This window comes from Vulpes vulpes, chromosome 16, assembly GCF_048418805.1.
Source record: "Vulpes vulpes isolate BD-2025 chromosome 16, VulVul3, whole genome shotgun sequence".
Taxonomy (NCBI): domain Eukaryota; kingdom Metazoa; phylum Chordata; class Mammalia; order Carnivora; family Canidae; genus Vulpes; species Vulpes vulpes.
Window position 1 is genome coordinate 89,576,691 of NC_132795.1, and position 17,794 is coordinate 89,594,484.

Below are 17,794 nucleotides of genomic sequence, written 5' to 3' on the forward strand. Positions count from 1 at the left end.
CTTAGGCACCAAAAGGGTACTACCATTTTTAAAAATCAAAAAAGCTTGCATCAAAATTCACATTTATTTGGGCTTAAAAATCAAGAATAAAAGCTTCAAAAAAAGAGATCAGCCTAAGATATTTCTCTCTTTTGGAAATGGAAATTTAACTTCTGAGTTTATTTCATATAACTTCTTAATATAACCAGTTATCTTACTTAGGAAATTCTCCCCCCCACACTTTTTTTGGTTTGTTTTTGTTTTTTACTTTTCCAGGTATTCAGAGTTGAGTTGATGTTTTTCCTAAGCTAAATCACAGAATATATTTGGGGCAAAGAAATACTAAGAAGTTAAAAAGGGCCCTTTCTCTAAGTGCTATTTACGACTAAATAAGAATTTTGATAAAAAAAAAAATAAAGCTATGAATGGGGCACTTGTTATGATGAGCACTGGGTGTTCTATATGTAAGTGACGAATCACTAAATTCTAGTCCTGCAACCACTATTACACTCTATGTTAACTAACTAGAATTTAAATAAAATTTGAAAAGAAAAATTTAAAAATAAAGCTATGAGAAGAGATCACAAACTAATTTTAAAATAATTTATATATATATATATAATTTTATATAAAGGCAAAGGTGAAACTATAGTACTTTTATTAATGTTCCCAGTTCTGCATAAAACAAAGACCTACATTGATTTTTAACAACCTGTGTCTCATAATATATGAACATACGGAATAAGTAAAGTATATACAGCTAATGTTTACTGTTTGCTTGAAATTTTGCATAATGTCAGGAATAGAAATTTAAGAAATAGAAATCTTCTGTTAAGGAGGTTCTTAATTTTTCCATTTTGCAGATTCCACTAAATCCAAAGCTGAGCCAAAAACAAACATGCAAAAGACTATCTCCCAAATTATTTAAATCCTTTTTGTAGCAAAACTTCCCCAGAAACGAAGAAATATTCACACAGAAGTTCTTACCTTTTTATCAGAAGTTTATTTCTATTATCCCTTTCTCATTTTCTGGCATTGAAAATAGTCAAACTATTATTTGCTAGTATTCATATATGAAACTTCATGTCAATTAAATAATTTTCCTGATTTCTAAAATGAATAATACATCTTGGTATCTATGAAGCATGTTTAATGAAGAGATGGGACAACAATCATCCAATACTATTCAAGTCACATGTGTTCTAAAATAAGCTCAGATAGCTGAGTCAGGGTGATAGAAATTACACTTAAATCTGAAATTTTAAATTGTTGAAACGTTTTCTTTTAATGACCCATCCATTTTCTTTAGGTTTGGCTTATTTCATGTTTTTCCTCTTCATAGTACCAACTGATGATGAACTTATTAACAAATGGTAATCATATAAGGTCATATGAAGTATACTTGGGCTATTTTTTGGCAAGCTCCTTGATTTGGTATATAAATTCCAAAAGTCATTTCTCATGGTTAGTGCATTTAAGTGACATTCTCTGGTGCCTCCTTCACACAGTGGGTGCTCACTCACAAAGTTTATTAAGAAAGGACCCTAGAGACCAGGAAACTTCAGTTTTAACCCCTGATATGGAAGTAACTAACAACTTTAGATAAATCATTTAACTTTCATTCTTTGGTTTTCATATTTATAAAATGGAAATGATAATATCCTATCCACTTGATGAAGATGTTTGAAATTGGATAATATATTGAAGCACTCGAATAACAGCAGATTGTTTAGCAATCTTAATTTTTCAAAATCTTATCCCTGGGTTTGAAGTTACTGAAGGCACTTGTGTCTCCTTATTTAAAAGATGTATGCCTCAATTCCTACGGTTTCACTTTCCCTCCCCAGGAAACATATTGATATCTTTAAGTTGTCAAAACAGTAACTTGAAGTCATTAAGATTTGTGACAGATTATATCAAAAAGTACTTCTGTTGGTAATAGCTTGCTTAAAGCTTATTGGGAAAAAAATGATGTTAGATTTGCATTGGTACCTTAGAATATTATAGGATACTGTGCTGTATAAATCTAGATAGAACTTCTATCAAGATCATTTAAAAAATTTAGAACATGATTTTGAAGGTGGTATGTCTTATGGAGGAAAATTCTGCCAAAAGAAATTATAGCTTCTCAGATTATTAGAGAATGTATCCTGTTTGTGTACTTCTCTAGATGAAAGAATTAAGAGAATGTTTTCATTATTCATAGTTTGGCATGTGGAGGGTTGGAGAGGGAACAAGAAAAATCATAAGACATCCTTAGAACATTTAACACAAAATATACACACACATAGATCCTGAGATGTTACAACGAATTTTAAAATATGTAGATCAACATGATCCAAATGGTTTCCAAGACACTGTAATGCTGAGTAAAGAGCCATTATACAGTGTATGCTGAATGGAGGTCCACATCATGCCACGAAAACCCTACTCTTTCCAATTTTGAATGCTAGTCATCCAGAGCAGGGGGCCAGTCAACATCTACAGACTAAAAGGAAGAAAACAAGACATGAAAACATATTACTGTTCTAGTAAGCATTTGCTGTAATGCTGCATAGACTTAACAGTTTTAAAATAAGGCAACAGAAGAAAGTGCATTTGAAAAAAAGTCCTCGAATACCACAATTCAACACTCTAAAATACATACTAGGCCTTGAGATTCTTGGGCCCAAGGTTTGTTTCTGAATTCACGGAGTATTTGGTCACTCAGCTGGTTATCAATTGTACCTTTTGACCAATAAGAGAGACTAGAGTGCATCTAAATTTTGTAAATATTACTTATGAGTAAAGTAACAAGCAAATTTGGGAAGCAACACCAACTTTCCCTCAACTCTTAGCAACTTTTATTCTTCAGATCATTTTCATTTTCCCATCTTGCATTGAACTAACACTCAAGTAGTCTATACACTTATGTATGGTGTTATTTGTAACTTAGCAACCAAATGAAAAGTAAATGGGTATGAAAGATCACCTGGAACTAGAAAAGGATAAATGATCATTGTGTATCATTTCAGAATTTTTGTTTCTTTTAAAATCAAGTTTATCTATCTCTACTCATCTGGTTTGGCTCTTCTAGAGAAAAACCTTGATTTAAGTCATAATGAGATTACAGCAGTAGACTACCTTTTTTTCTCCACATAAACAATCACGTCCTAGGCTTTAGAAGTAGTTTACCCTAGAGAGCCTAATTTGAGAAGTTCCAAAAAGTCCACTGCACCCATGTCTTGTTCTGGGTTTTTTTTAGACTTAAATTTTAAAACCCAAAATGATTTACCAAAAGTGATTTTTAAAATTAATCTATGAGTCACTACCAGAATCAGGAAAGTTTTATTAGGAAAGCCCAAATAACTATTTGTGTGTGTGTGTGTGTGTGTGTGTGTGTGTGTGTGTGTGTGTGTATCGTTTAGAAACCCAAGAAGATATTTTGGTTCTGTTTCAGAACATAGCCACATACTGAACACCTATATATAAGCTAATGGGTTGCTTCTCATGCCTAAAATCTAAATATTTCAGATCACAGTCTTGTATGTGTTGAGAGCAGGGGAAGTTTAAAACATTCTACAGGTGATTCCAATGGACAAGCAGGAATAAGGAACATTGGGCTGTGACTCTGACATTCCCAAGTTGTGCTAAGAATTAAGATCAAGGAAGATGAATGCAGTTGAGATTTTCTTTAACACTAGGTTGTCTTTCTCAAAATAACAGTCTCTCTGCAAGGCTCCTTGCAACCCTGAAGGAGCTAGCAATGGCTGTACTGCAGGGGCTGTGTAAAATCTAATCTGAAAACACTCAAGAGAATTGCTGATAATGCTCCAGTGATCATGTGATTACCGTAGCTGTTTTCATATGAGGCAACTATACCTAATTCTTTTTATAATTGATATTAACCTGAAGTGCAAAATGCTAGTCTCCTAATTCTTTTTTCTTGGTGGGGAGGCATGGGAGAGGAGCCCCATTCCTCCTCAGGTATTCATCATGGAGCACACACAACTTGTGACTCAATACCTATCGATGCTCGAATGGGAAAAAAATATTTATGGAGAATTGCCTGAAGGACCTATTCAATCCACTCTTCTAAATACTTAGGAATTTAACCTTGTTTCAATTCAGACTGTAAGAGCAGAGAATTTGTACCACATCATAGGGGTCCCTTATTGAACTGTTTTTATTAATAATCATTGGCTCATCCCATTTTCTATCCCTGTCCTGAATGTATGTTTCTGAGTAGTCTGCCTTAAATTTATAATAAGACAAAATAGGAAAAAAAAAAAAAAAAGACAAAATAGGTATGAGAATGAACTCTGTAGAGTCCAAAGGACATATGAAGGGCTCTTAAGTTTCATTTCCTTGCTCCGTTTAAGGGCTTAAGATCTCATGCCACATGTAAATTAGCTATAGATTTGCAAGGATCACAAAGAGATCTTGTATTTTTTAAGAAGATAAAGATTGCAAAGATAGTCCCTCCCCCAATACAATGCTACTGTGAGATTTTGACCATTTTCAAATACCTACTAAGGTGAGTAGAGATAGATACCTATTTGGCTTAATGCCCTCCCCCCCACCCCCCACATGCCAAAAAGTATAACCTTGGCTGAATTCAATGTTCAAGCGGGCACTTCCACGATAAAATGGTTTACCTCAACATCCAGCTCAAGAATGTCTGCTGTCACATTCATTAGAGAGCCAATGTTCGGCTTGGTTCTCCCAAAGTCTCCATGTACAAACTCTTTAATGTAGCTGGGGTTTGTTTAAGGAAACAATGGAGATAGCTATGCAGCACTAACTTTGGTGAGATTTGATAGGTACAAGGGAAATGACAGACAAGCAGAAATGTTACAAAGGAGAGGTTATTTCTGAGCTGTGACCTGTGATGTGTGTCTTAAAAAATAAGCTTTGGCAAACTGGTTCCTATCAGCCTTGTAGCCAACAGCAGGACTTGGCACCTGTGTTTACATCAAACTTAACAAAGAGTCATGACTTTTTTTTTCTTTAGCTCATCTCCAAGTGCCAAGGTTTGGATAAGAATTTTCTTCAAGATTTAAAAAAAAATTTTTTAACTAGAATTGAAATTTAAAAATTGAAATAAAAAAAGATTTTTCAAAAGTAATCTCTACACCCAACATGGGGCTTGAACCCACAATCCTGAGATCAAGAGTCCCACGCTCCACTGCCTGAGCCAACCAGGCGACTTTGCATATGGATTTTAAAAATTAACTGTAGTTCAATACTAAACAAAACAAAACAACAACAACAACAAAAAACCTTAGCTACCTTTTCTTTGCCACAAATTCCATTTTGTCATCTTTTTGGTCTCATTTTTCAATAATGTAAGCTGTCATCTGCCAGAAGATAGATTTCCACAGGGTCACACATGGAGTGACCTCGATCACAGTTTCCTAGTAATGTGACCCAGTGGCACAATAGCAGTAGGATGGGAGGGACAATGAGGATATTTATTTAGTCACTGATAAAGGCCCTTCAGGAGAATTATCAAAGGACCGAAGTTTTAGCTGTTTGCAACTTTTGCATGGTTAGCAAGAGAATTCAGTCTTTTTTTTAAGGGGATTTTCCCTCATAGATATGGGCTAGCATATCTATGAGCCATATGTTTCCCTCATAGATCTTCAAATTTTGAAGTCAATGGCTAATCCTACAATTAATTATTAAGATTACATTAACATTTCTTACACAGGACTCTACTACAGCCTTGAAAATATTTATCCGAGATATAATTTTGCTAGCATTCAGTAAAAACTCATTCAGCATTATGTTATGCTCTACAAGCTGGCACTTGGTATAAAAATTTAATTTCAGTAGCAAAAACAAGTTTATTTTCAGATGATAAAAAACACCATAAATATTATGTCCTCCTCATTTTCTGAAAGTATAGTTACTCTGCTTTCACCAAATGTTTTAACTCAAGCTTAAGAGATGTAATTATCTAGTAACTGCCTTCTTTGCTAAACTCATAATTACTCAACAATTGTCATTCTTTTTCTTTCAAGAATGCTACTTTTGAGTAGCAATGATGAGGGGAGTTGACCAAAAAGTCCAGAACAACCAGCTAAAAGGGCCAGCATGATTCTTATTCATAGCCAGAAGGATGAGGTGTAAGTCAAATGAACTGGTTCAGCATTATGAGCAATATATGTTGAAACCTCACATACTTCTGTGTATAACCACATGGTATCTAACGCTTACCAGAGAGTTTTCCTTGGCTATGCCAGTAAGAGACATACATAGTTGGCCCTAATAATGTTTTAATAAGATTGAAAATATATTAGTTTCTTCAAAAACCCACTACATTTCACCTTGGCACACTAAAATGAAAGCTGGAATTAGGTTAAAAAAAAAAATCTATGATTTCTTTGAAATTCCATCCACAGTCCATGTACAGTAGGCAAATGTGCTCCAAACAACAAAGCTACAAAGGTCTGTCTACTGCAGTCCAAACAGATCATCCCTCGATCTGCACCAAAAATTTAAGAGATTATTTTAAGAGTAAATAACATCTACCTATTTCAGCCTAGCAAATCCTGGTCACTTCTGGGATAGGATGGGGTGGGGTGGCATGGGGATGGGGAGGAAGAAGGGAGAAGAGGTTGATGGAGAAGAGACATCTGATTACAGCAACACGGTGAGAATGCTACTTGGTGACTAAAATGACATTTTTTGCAATATGCCCATAAGCACATCACTAGTGTTATACTAGTGAAGTATTTTATCACTTCATCCTATTGGATCATTAAATAATATAAAACCAAGAAACAAATATTGGGAGCACCTTTGAAAAGTAAACTAGAGCTAGGACTCTGGCAACTGCCTGATGTGTTTTAACCAACAACTCAGCTTGGATACAAAACCACACGAAGCAGGGCATGATATGAACAAGCGATCATTTTTGGACTATTCTCTTGTTTTGGGCCAGTCACCAAATAAAGTGAAGATCAGTATGTAAAGCAGGGCCACTCCCATCTATCAGCGTTTGGTGATCTGGGGCAAATGCTCAAAATGCTGAAAGGACCCAAATGTGTTAATGAAAATGTGACTTGCAAAATGTATAAAGACACAAATCAATAAATGAATCAATCAAAACTGTTCCCTGAGTACTTACTATGCAGTCAGCATTGTGTGAGACGCTGTGACTATTCTAAAGTTCATGCTCTACTGGCTGCCTCATGGTTTAAGATGTCATTTTGAAAGATACAAATTAAATGGGAACCCCCTCTTCTTCCCCCCCCAAAAAGGACTCTTCTCCAACCTAATCCTTACCCTAATCATTCCTAGATCAAGTTGCACCTATTTTTTAGGGCAGCGGGAACTCCTCCGACAGGGTTCTGGTTAAAGTACTGCTATGCAGAAGGTGAAAGGATACGTCCCGGCTTGAGTCTTCAGATAGAGGTGGAAATGATGTTCATCCACATAGCGTGTCTCCATGGAGTGAATGATGCGAGTTCTCACAGCCAGGGGCCTCCGGTGAAGGACCCGCAGAGGTGTTTTCTGGTCAATCTTTAAGTCCTAGAGGAGGATGTGTTACACAACCATGGAGTCAGCTCTGCTGCCCAGGGAAGCCTTCTCAGCACCTCCTCTGTCATCCATGGCCTACCACAGATGTTTTCTTTGGAGGGCCTCATCTCTCACTGTCAGGGTAGATACCAATACTAAAAGAAATTGCATTCCCTATGGTTCAGGCTCTGTGGAACTTCTCATAACCTAGGCCCTAGTTACTCATTTCCTGGGCCCCAGTATGCCACTTACAAAAGGCTTTGAAGCAAATGATCCCCAAGATCTCTTTTGCTCTAAAAACTTAATCAATTAATTAAATTGATTAGGACCCTGGAATTCTAGTTTGTCCTTTAACAGCGGTCTTCTAGAAGACCTGTTCTTTGTTCTCCCCATAACCTAACAGATGACCTAACAACGGGGTAAAAAGTTGAGGTGAGAAATGGCTGTTTGTAGGTGAGACCTCAGCATCCCTGGTATGTATGGGCAGTGTGCATGTTTTAAGGACAACCATACACCCACTTACAAGGTTATTTTTTTGTTGTTGTTATATGAAAAGATGTATCTGGAAAATTAACGGTTACATCACTATAATTACAAAAAAGTGTGTACAATAAACCAGGAACTCACAGTATTGATAAGCCCATTTCAAGTTACTTGAGAATAATAATACTGCGTGCCTTTTTTTACAATTCAGATTTTGTTAGGGGCACAGGCTTGTTTTTCTTATAATTAGAGATTTCCTTTCGTCACATGATATAATTAAGAAATAGAGATTGATATTGTAAAAGGTCAACTTGTTCCAATTCTTAAAAATAGAGATTGGGCATAAGGAGAAATGGAGGTTCGTAAGAACTTTGAACCTTCTGCCATTTCTTGTTGGAACAACTCCTTCCTCATTTACATGATTTGGGAGTGCCTGAAGCCATGCGAAGAAAAGAAGGATTTCAGTCTGGTCTCCCCTATATCAAGTTCTCCACTAAGAAAGGACGAGCAAGTTCTGACAAAGACTATACTTGAAATGGTGTGACTGTTTTGATCATAGCAGTGAGTCAATGGCCCCTCCTAACTCACGGGTTTTATGATCCTTTCATTCTTTGATTTTAGAAGCACTTTGTTCTGCTGAGATAGGCTGTCTCCATAAGATTTGACATTTCTCCGGCCAAAAAAGACAAAAAAAAGGACAAGGCTGAGCTGTTAAGGAATCTGTACAGATACGGCCTCTGCTATAAAGTACAGAAATAGCTGGCTTTAAATGAAGGACTAAGGAGTGCTCTTCTCCTTGTTCCCTTTCTGGCTACTCACTCCCAGTACTGTGAACCATGAACTAGTCAATGGAAGTACTACTTGAGCCAGCAGACCCACCACCGGGCTTCCAACATAACACTCAATCCACACACACTCCTTTGCGTGTTTTGTTTTCAGTAGACAAAAGGAAACCATAACTCTAACAGTGCACTCTGCTGGCCCCATTCTGCTGAATTTTCAGGAACACATACACATATACACAAAAGATTTTTTTTCCCTTAGAAGTAGGTTGCCCTTAGAAGAGACATAATAAATTTGAAGTGGCTCTCAAAATGGGACAGTAACTCAGTTTTTGTATTTTTGATGACAGTAGGAATATTAGAAAATACTGTTAACCCCAACACAAAAAAATATGAGAAGTCAGCTAGTCCCATCAGTCTCTTTGGGCTGTGAACCATTAAAAGAGACCCTTTCACTGCTTACTTTCTACCTACAAAAATCATCTTTCAGCATTATTTCTGAATTAGCTCTGAGTTAGGCTACCTCCAAATGATAAATCTTTTTTTTTTTTTTTTAAGCAGACTCCACACCCATGTGGGGGTTTAAACTCATGACTCCAAGATCAAGAGTCACATGCTCTACCGACTGAGCCATCTAAGGCGCCCCTGAATCTGTTTTTAAAATGAGTTAATTTTCCTCCCAGCATTCTGAATGACTTGTACTGTGATGGAACAGAGGTTTAGATATTTGTTTTGCAATTTTAAAGGTATCTGTCTAAAGCTGATGTATCATCCTAGAGGTCCCAGGTAATGGACCAAAAGCCAATAGCATTTGATATAGAATCACAGAACGTGGGAACTGGAGGCCCTCAGGGGGTGATCTGATCCACCCTCCCTCCCCCCCCCCCCATTAGAGATGGACTTGTCTAAGGGGGTGAATGACTCGTATGTTTTCACCAAAACACTCATACTATAAACACTATTCTGCATTTCACTTTCTTTCTCATAATGTCATGGGTGTTTCTGTAAGTCATAGATGTAGACCTACCTCCATCCTTTTTTTCCAACAATTTTAGGCATATATACACACAACAACATAAATGAAATTGGGGCACATGCTGTTTTAGTTTTTTTTTTAATAGCTTTATAATATTCCAGCTGGTTCTGCCATTTTCTTTTTTGAAGGAAACTCACTTCGTTTTTAGTTGTGTTGTTGATTTTGCCACTTTGGATATAGTAAACATGCTTGTGCACATATCCTTATGCACTGGAGTTTTATTTCTTCAGGACAGACTGCCACTAGTAAAAGTGCTGGGTAGGAGACCAGTATACTTTCAATTTTTACAGTCATCGCTACATTGTTTTCCAAAAAGGTTAAACACTTTACATTTCTACTGACAAATATCCGACCAGCATTCTCCTCCATGCCAACCCGTGGGAGGGCTAAAGTGATGTCTTGTTCCTTCAATCCAGAAGTGGAACATCTTTTCAAATGATTCTTGGCCATTTGGAGGCGCTCATTTTCAGCTGCTTGTTGATATCCTTTGTCTATTTTTCTGTATTGGGGGTTTGTATTTTTAATAAGGATAAATCCTATTTATGGTATATTTTGCCATATAGTTTGTTTTCTACATAGACATATATATGTGCACACACTTGTGTGTGTGTGTGTGTTTAAATCACAATATATCACCCTCTATATACTCTTCATAGCTTGTTTTCTTCCCCCTTAGCATCCCTTAGAAACATTTTCCTTTGTCAGTTAATAGTCATCTACTACATAATTTCTAACAGCTGGTAGCAATAGCCCATCATACAGATAAACCATAAGATTAAGCTGTTCCCCTCTAGTAGGTCATCTAGATTATTACAAAATATTGCTCATTTAAACAATGTTGTGATAACTTCACACATCTCTGTGCCCATTTATGCTCATTCCCTGCATTTCAGAGTAAATTACCTTTACAGGAAGAGGTGGGGACAGGTGGGGAAGAAATATGCAAATGAATGGGCAGATCCTTGACAGTGATATGCTCCTGTAAAGGAAAATTTAGCAGGTGCCAAAGTATTTGTGCTGTGCATATATTGTCCTTCTTATAATAAATAAGAAGGATAATATATATTATTATAATATATAATATATATTACTATAATATATATTATATATATTCTTATAACATGTTTTATTTATGCACTTAATCTTAGCATCAATTCTATTAGACCAATTCTATTTTCTTTTTACAGATGGCCAAATGGAATAATAGCATTGCTAAGGTTTTCTAGGTACCAGAGACCGCTTTAAGTGCTTCATATGACTAAACTCATTTCATCCTTCTAACTAATTTTATAGATGAAAAAACTGAAGCATACAGAGGCTAAGTAACTTGTCCAAAGTCACACAACTATGAAATGGGGATCCAGGATTTGCGTCCAAGCGATCTGTGCCTAGAGGCAGGCTCTTCGTCACTAGCAGTGCTGCCTCTCAGGCTCGATGAACTGTGCAGCCATTCAACCAGTAAATGGCAAAGCCAGGATTTGAAAGCAGGTCTCACATTCCCCAAAGCCCATGCTGCATGACTTGCTTGTAATAAAGTAAAAGAGAAAGGACTCTTTTATGGAAATTTAAAAATAAAATAAAAAGAGAGAACTTAACTACCTTTATGTCATTTAGGAATTCAATGTCTTTCTTCTGTATAGCTTTATTTGTCCATATTAAGGCACTATAGGACTTGGTCTTTTCTTCTTCACCTTCTTTCATATGTCCTATTGCCTCTCTAAACAAAAACAATAAAAGAAAGTTTGTCTAAATGCATAGGATACACACATGCCTTACCCCAAATTTCCCTTTCTTTAAAAATAGCTTTATTGAGATAAAATTTACATACAATTCCTGTTCTAACTGTACAATCCAGTGATTTTTAGTGTGTTTACAGAGCTGTGTAACTATCACCATGATCTAATTTTAAAATACTTCATCACCCTAAAAAACGAAATTCCATGCCTATTTGTAGTCACTTCCCATTCCCCGTTTTCCCCCAGCCTTTGGCAACCACTAAATGATTTTCTCTGTATTTCCCTACTCTGATTATTTCATATAAAATAGAATAATAAATATGTGGTGTGTGGTGTCTGGCTTCTTTTACTTCATAATGTTTTCAAGGGTCATCCATGTTGGATTATGTATCAGTACTTTATTCCTTTTTATTACCGAGTAATATTCTACTCTACGGAGATACATACCGTATTTTATCCATGGCTATTTGAGTTGTTTCTACTTTTTTGCTACTATGAATAATTCTACTTTGAACATTCATATAGAAGTCTTTGTGTGTATGTACATTTTCATTTCTCTTGGGTGTATACCTAGAAGTGGAACTGCTGGGTCATAATGGTAACTCTATGTTTAAACCTTTTGAGAAACTGTCAAACTGTCTTTCAAAGTGGCCACACTTACAATCCCACAGCAATATACAAGGGTTCCAATTTCTCTACATCTTTGTCAACATTTTTTTTTCTTTTTGATTATAGCCATCCTAGTGAGGATAAAGTGAGCTATCAATGAGGTTTTGATTTGCCCTTCCCCAATGGCAAATGATATTGAGCATCTCATGTATTCATTCATTAATTGTGTATCCTCTTTGGAGAAATGTCCACTTAATCATCTCCCTCATTTTTAATTGGGTTGTTTTCTTATTATTGAGTTGTAAGAGTTCTTTGTATATTCTGGATACAATTCCCTCAACAGATATATGATCTGCAACCAAAACTTCCCTTTTGAGATCATCTCCAGTGGGTCTACCCTTACCTTGTGACAAGCTGCAAGTCACGGACTTGGATTTTGTTAGATGAATTATTAATTTTCTGTAGTAGCAGAAAAAGAAAAACAATTAGCAACTCTAGTTCAGTTATAGAGTTGCAGAAACATGACGATTTCCATGTCATGAAGTGGTTTACCTGCTGAAGTTCCTTAATTTCTTGTGAAGTGAAATGTACTCTATGAGGATTCACCAGCTCAATTGCAAAGGGCCTTCCTGGCAGCACACACCCCGTCATGAAACAGAAACGTGTTGATGGAGTTAACATTTGGGCTAATGCAAGAGGGTTAGGAGGTGTGAAAAAACGAGTTGAGCTCTAGAGGACTGAAAGTTTAGTGACATGACTACATCTGGGGGAGGGAAGAATGTGTGAAAGAATCAAGCGGCTTTTTGGGGGCTGCTAAACTCCAGTACTGGCAATATGTGAAAATGACTGCTTTCCCAAAGGTCCACGAACAAGCCTGTGTTAATTACAAAATAAAATCCAAACAACCGCTAATTGATTTGGTTACACTAAGGTAACGTTATCACATATAGCAACGCCCAGGTATACCAACCAAGCTGAAATCCATCCTCCTAAACCTAATCCACTAGTGAAATGGAAAAGCTGTGATTCCATAACAGGAAGGGACTATTAATCTCAAGCTCAGGATTAACTCTCATTATCTTTTTTTGTAATGCAGCAATGTAAAATGAGAGAAATGAAGGCTAAGAGAGCAGAATCACTTTTTAAATGAAGATGTGCATTTTTGAAAACTGTACTGGTACTGCTGAAATGTTATCAAATGGAACAATTAATAAGCAAACTTTTGGAAAAACTCAGGCACTGCCTTATTAATGCATATAAAAGTCCCTTAGAACCTACAGGTATACAGTAAGGTGGCCTCTTAAAAAATGAATCCTGTTAAAATATAATCATATAATTTATAAAGGTAGCTCCACAATCCACAAAGCTTCCTCACCGGGAGAAGCCGTGGGCTCTGCCCACTTTGGTTTTAACTAAGCAACTACAGCGAACCTGCTGTCTGAGAACGATGACAGTCTGAAAGTTAGTTCTAGTCAAGTGATGCTGTTGCAATCTTACCATTTCCTAATGTTCTCACATCTACATCTTCTCTTCCAGAGGAGGAAAAATTAAAACCTTTGCAAAGCAGATAAAGAAAAATAATCAGTAACATAATAATCCTAAGACTTTCATTCCCATTCTTTAGTAGAAACCCCATTCGTCAGAACCCCTGGGTGGCTTAGTGGCTGAGTGTCTGTTTTGTTTTTTTTTTTTTTTTTTATGGGTCTTACTGATAACTATGTAATGGATTTATTTTCCTTTAAGTCATAAAATATGGAAAGCTTTGAATTTTACTTTGGACTTCTGTATTGTGTATTGTTGAGATACATTTGACAGAATAATCGACATTCCCGGGGAATGGGTCTGGGGCTGAGCATGGCATTCATCCCATCCTCCATCAGGGGAGCCCCTGGAATGCTGACCAACGTTCATGCTCTGGGCACTGGTGGTCACGGGACATGGTGATGCTGTTGCTAGAAGGTGGGAGGTTCTCGGGACAGACAAGTGAACACCATCTTTAAAAGGTACCTCCATCTCGTGAATAACAGCACAGCACCAAACAGATACCATCGAGAGGCTCGGCGTCCTCCCTCCACTCAAGGAGAGACCAAGACTGGGAGAAGCAGCTCACTCAAGGTCAAGTGGCAGCATGTGAAGGGTCAGGTTCAAGCCCGGTTCCTGCCATGGAAAGCTCCCATCGTGTCACCACATCCACCCTTTACCACCAGCCCCTTCTCCTATCTACACTTTGTTCGCAATAACTTGAGCCATCCTGGCAACAATTGTGTGAGATGGCTTAGGTCGTGATCCCAAGGTCCTGGGATTGAGTCCTGCATTGGGCTGCCCACAAGGAACCTGCTTCTCCCTCTGTTTCTCTGCCTCTCTCTGTGTGTCTCTCATGAATAAATAAATAAAATCTTAAAAAAAAAATTTTGTCTTGAACAATCTACAGGAGAATTCCAAGGGATAGTCATCCCACTTCTAATCTCAATCTCTAATAAAAATAGCAATGATAATAAGAAACACCATTTAATGAGCACTTATTTTATGCTCTGAGCTAAAATTTTGCATACATTATTTCATTTAATTCTTATTATAATCTTAAGATATAGGTATTAAATAAAAGAACACCAAGCTTCTAAAGGGATAAGTACTTTTCCCAAGATCACATGATTAAATAGCAGAGCTGTTCCTTATGTTAAAGCCAGACCTTAGCTATCATCTGATGCCATCATCTCATCTTAAAGTCAAAAGGAGAGAGGACTGTTTGGAGGAAAGCTCCACTACAACCCTGGCCACAAGCTTATAGTGAAAAATCTATCATCTTATCTTTTTTTCCTTAAAACAAAACAAAGGAAAATCATTTATTTGTGAATTAAACTCTATGAAAAGGAGTGAAAAAAGGGTTTTAAAGCAAATTCTTTATATTAAACAAACTTAAGGTGCGACTACAACAAAACCAGTGTTCATTCTAAGATAGACGGATCATCCTAGACTAAAACGCTGCAAATGTTAGAATGGGAAATGGTATATAAAAAAAGGAGAGGGGTTACACTACAGTGTTCTCTTTTTCTTTTTTTAAAGATTTTATTTATTTATTCATGAGAGAGACAGAGAGAGAGAGAGAGAGAGAGAGAGAGAGAGGCAGAGACACAGGCAGAGGGAGAAGCAGGCTCCCTGCAAGAAGCCTGATGTGGGACTTGATGCAGGACCCCAGGATCACGCCCTGAGACAAAGGCAGAAGCTCAACCCCGAGCCACCCAGGTATCCATCCTGACAGTGTTCTCTAGATACAAAACTGATGGTTTCACCAGCATTGCCATAGCAAACATTACCACAAGCAGGCATTATTATAAATGCTTCATACACATTAACACTATGAGGTAGGCACTATCATTATACTTGTAAGTAAAGGAGACAGACAGGATAGGTAACTGGCCTAAGATCATATCACTGGTAGGTGGTGAGGCCAGCATTTGAAACAGACAGTCTCACTCTAGAGTCTCTTAACCACCACAAAGACAGGCAGAAGAGTTCAGACTTGTGCCCACAGGGAAAGCAAGACCAGTTTTCTTAGAGCAGGGATTAGAAAAGGCTGGGATGTTTGGAGAACTCTGGTCAGTCATTAGCGTTTGGCAAGGTGTAAGATCTCTGAACACATATATTGGGGGCTAGAACTCAGATTCACATCCTGATTTATTCATTCAGGAACAAATATCTACAGTGGGTATGTGCAAGGCATTATGCTAGATCCTGGTGAGACAAACAAGATGCACACAGCCCTTATCTTCATAGGGCTTACTATCTGTGGAAGGGTAAGGAATGTAATATAGTGGGTAGGTGAGGACAGGAAGCATACAGGAACATTCCCGTACTAAGAGCTCAGCTGCAGCATGAGCAATGAGGTTTATAATTTATTCCTCAATGGTCCAGCCACTTTGGAAAGCACAAGATGACGAAGAACAAGATAGCTGTGAGGGACAAATGGGAAAGGTGGAAGGAGAGTGAACATTATTTTGATAGCCACTTTTTTTCCCCAAGAGAAGAGTCCATATGTAAAGGTCCCAGGTAGATTTTAGAAAAACGAAAGTTAACAGGCTTGAAAAATTCTATGAAAATGACACTGAAGATTAGCTCTCTTTTCTAATAAGATATTTAGCTGTGAAGAAAGTAGGATTTCATTCTTCTTTCACCTCTAAGAAATCCCTTTTGTAAACCAAGGTCAACACTTTAGAGAAACAACCTCTGAGCTGTTGTTTACCATGTACTGCCAGGGTCAAGTGGGCCCCTCTCTGCTCCCAGGGCCCAAAGCTATGGGTCTCACAGAAAGGAGCAGCCCAGAGCTGGTTAGGTAAGGACTAGATACCCAGGGTAGGCCTAGAGTTTAGGCTGCTGCATTAACACTTGAGAACTGGCCAGGCAAGCAGCCATGAAAGCCACAGGGTCAGGCTCTTCTCAAGGTAGAGAATCTAGGCCAGGCAAGGAGTAGGATTCTATGAACTATTAAGTCCCAAAGAACCCTTTCATTCCATGTTTACACTCTGTTGTTAAGCTGTTAATAAAATCCATAGTAACATCAGTTAGCTTCTAGTCAGAGTCGACAGACTCAAGAGCAGCACTAACTAGGGGTGGATAGCTAAATGCAGAGTTCAGAATGGCATCTGGGAAGCTGAAAGATACTGACTGCCTGGGGCTGCAATCTATCTTAAACCTGCCCACCTCCATCTCCAAACCAGCCATAATGTTAGGGAACCAAGGGATCCAGAGTGACTGAGCCATAACCTGTGAGTGGTAGGGGTGAAGGGAATGAACAGGACACAAAGAGGTAAGTCTACCAATGACAGCTAAATTAGATCAGAAATCTCCAGTTCATAAATTAGCCCAGAAAACTTCCATAAATCCTAGCTCATTTATAAGAAAGAGTTGCAGAAAGCTGGGCTCTTGATATATCCAGAGAAACATTAAATCCAGAAAAGGAAGAAGGGACATTTATTCTATCTCTTAGATAAATATTTCAAATATGGACACTACATTCAGAAATCCTCTGACGGGGAGTAACCTTTAACATTTTTTTCCTGTGAAATTACGAATATTAGCTGACAACAAAATGAAAAGGAGTATTAGGAAATATATGTTTAAAATTTGGCTTTTTTTTTTTTTTTTTTAACGATTTTATTATTAAGTAATTTCTACACCAAAGTGGGGCTGGAACTCACAACCCTGAGACTAAGAGTTGCATATTCTATGGACTAAGCCACCCAAGTGTCTAGGTTGAGTTTTCTAAATTCACATTATGCCTTGTCTTATCCTCCTAATCCTGAGCAAAAGGCTCAAAGGGATAGATATTTCAAAAATATCTAAAAATACAAATGCAAGAATCAGGAACTATCAGCAGTTCAGCTGGTCTGTAGTGGCCATCATACCCAGGACAGACAGATGATGGGATTGACAAATGAGCAGAGGCCAGAGGACAAAGGCCTCAGAAGATCAAGTTCAGTAGTTTGGGCTTTTATCCTGTATGTAGTCATTGGCAAGTTTTCAGCAGGGAAATAACATGACAGATATTCATTCAATAAGTGTAATAATAAATGGGTTAGGGGAAAATTTCTTTGACACATTGACTGTGAGAGTGTGTCTAAGTTTATTACTCACTAACTAGGGGATTAGCTAGTGATAATATGATG

General features: G+C 37.4%; 1 protein-coding gene across 4 annotated transcripts in view; it reads right to left on the reverse strand.

Annotated features, from left to right (window-relative positions):
* Window positions 1-962: 962 nt before the first annotated feature.
* The window catches only part of PUS10 (pseudouridine synthase 10), a 68,088-nt gene continuing 51,256 nt past the window's right edge, over window positions 963-17,794 (reverse strand). For all 4 annotated transcript variants that reach the window (XM_025992693.2, XM_025992692.2, XM_025992691.2 and 1 more), the window contains 7 exons: window positions 13,629-13,685; window positions 12,684-12,760; window positions 12,535-12,590; window positions 11,386-11,503; window positions 7,355-7,497; window positions 4,617-4,716; window positions 963-2,467 (listed from right to left, as the gene is read on the reverse strand). In XM_025992693.2, coding sequence (XP_025848478.1) covers window positions 2,429-2,467; window positions 4,617-4,716; window positions 7,355-7,497; window positions 11,386-11,503; window positions 12,535-12,590; window positions 12,684-12,760; window positions 13,629-13,685 — 590 coding nt within the window. In that variant the 3' untranslated portion in view covers window positions 963-2,428. The remainder of the gene's footprint in view (window positions 2,468-4,616; window positions 4,717-7,354; window positions 7,498-11,385; window positions 11,504-12,534; window positions 12,591-12,683; window positions 12,761-13,628; window positions 13,686-17,794) is intronic.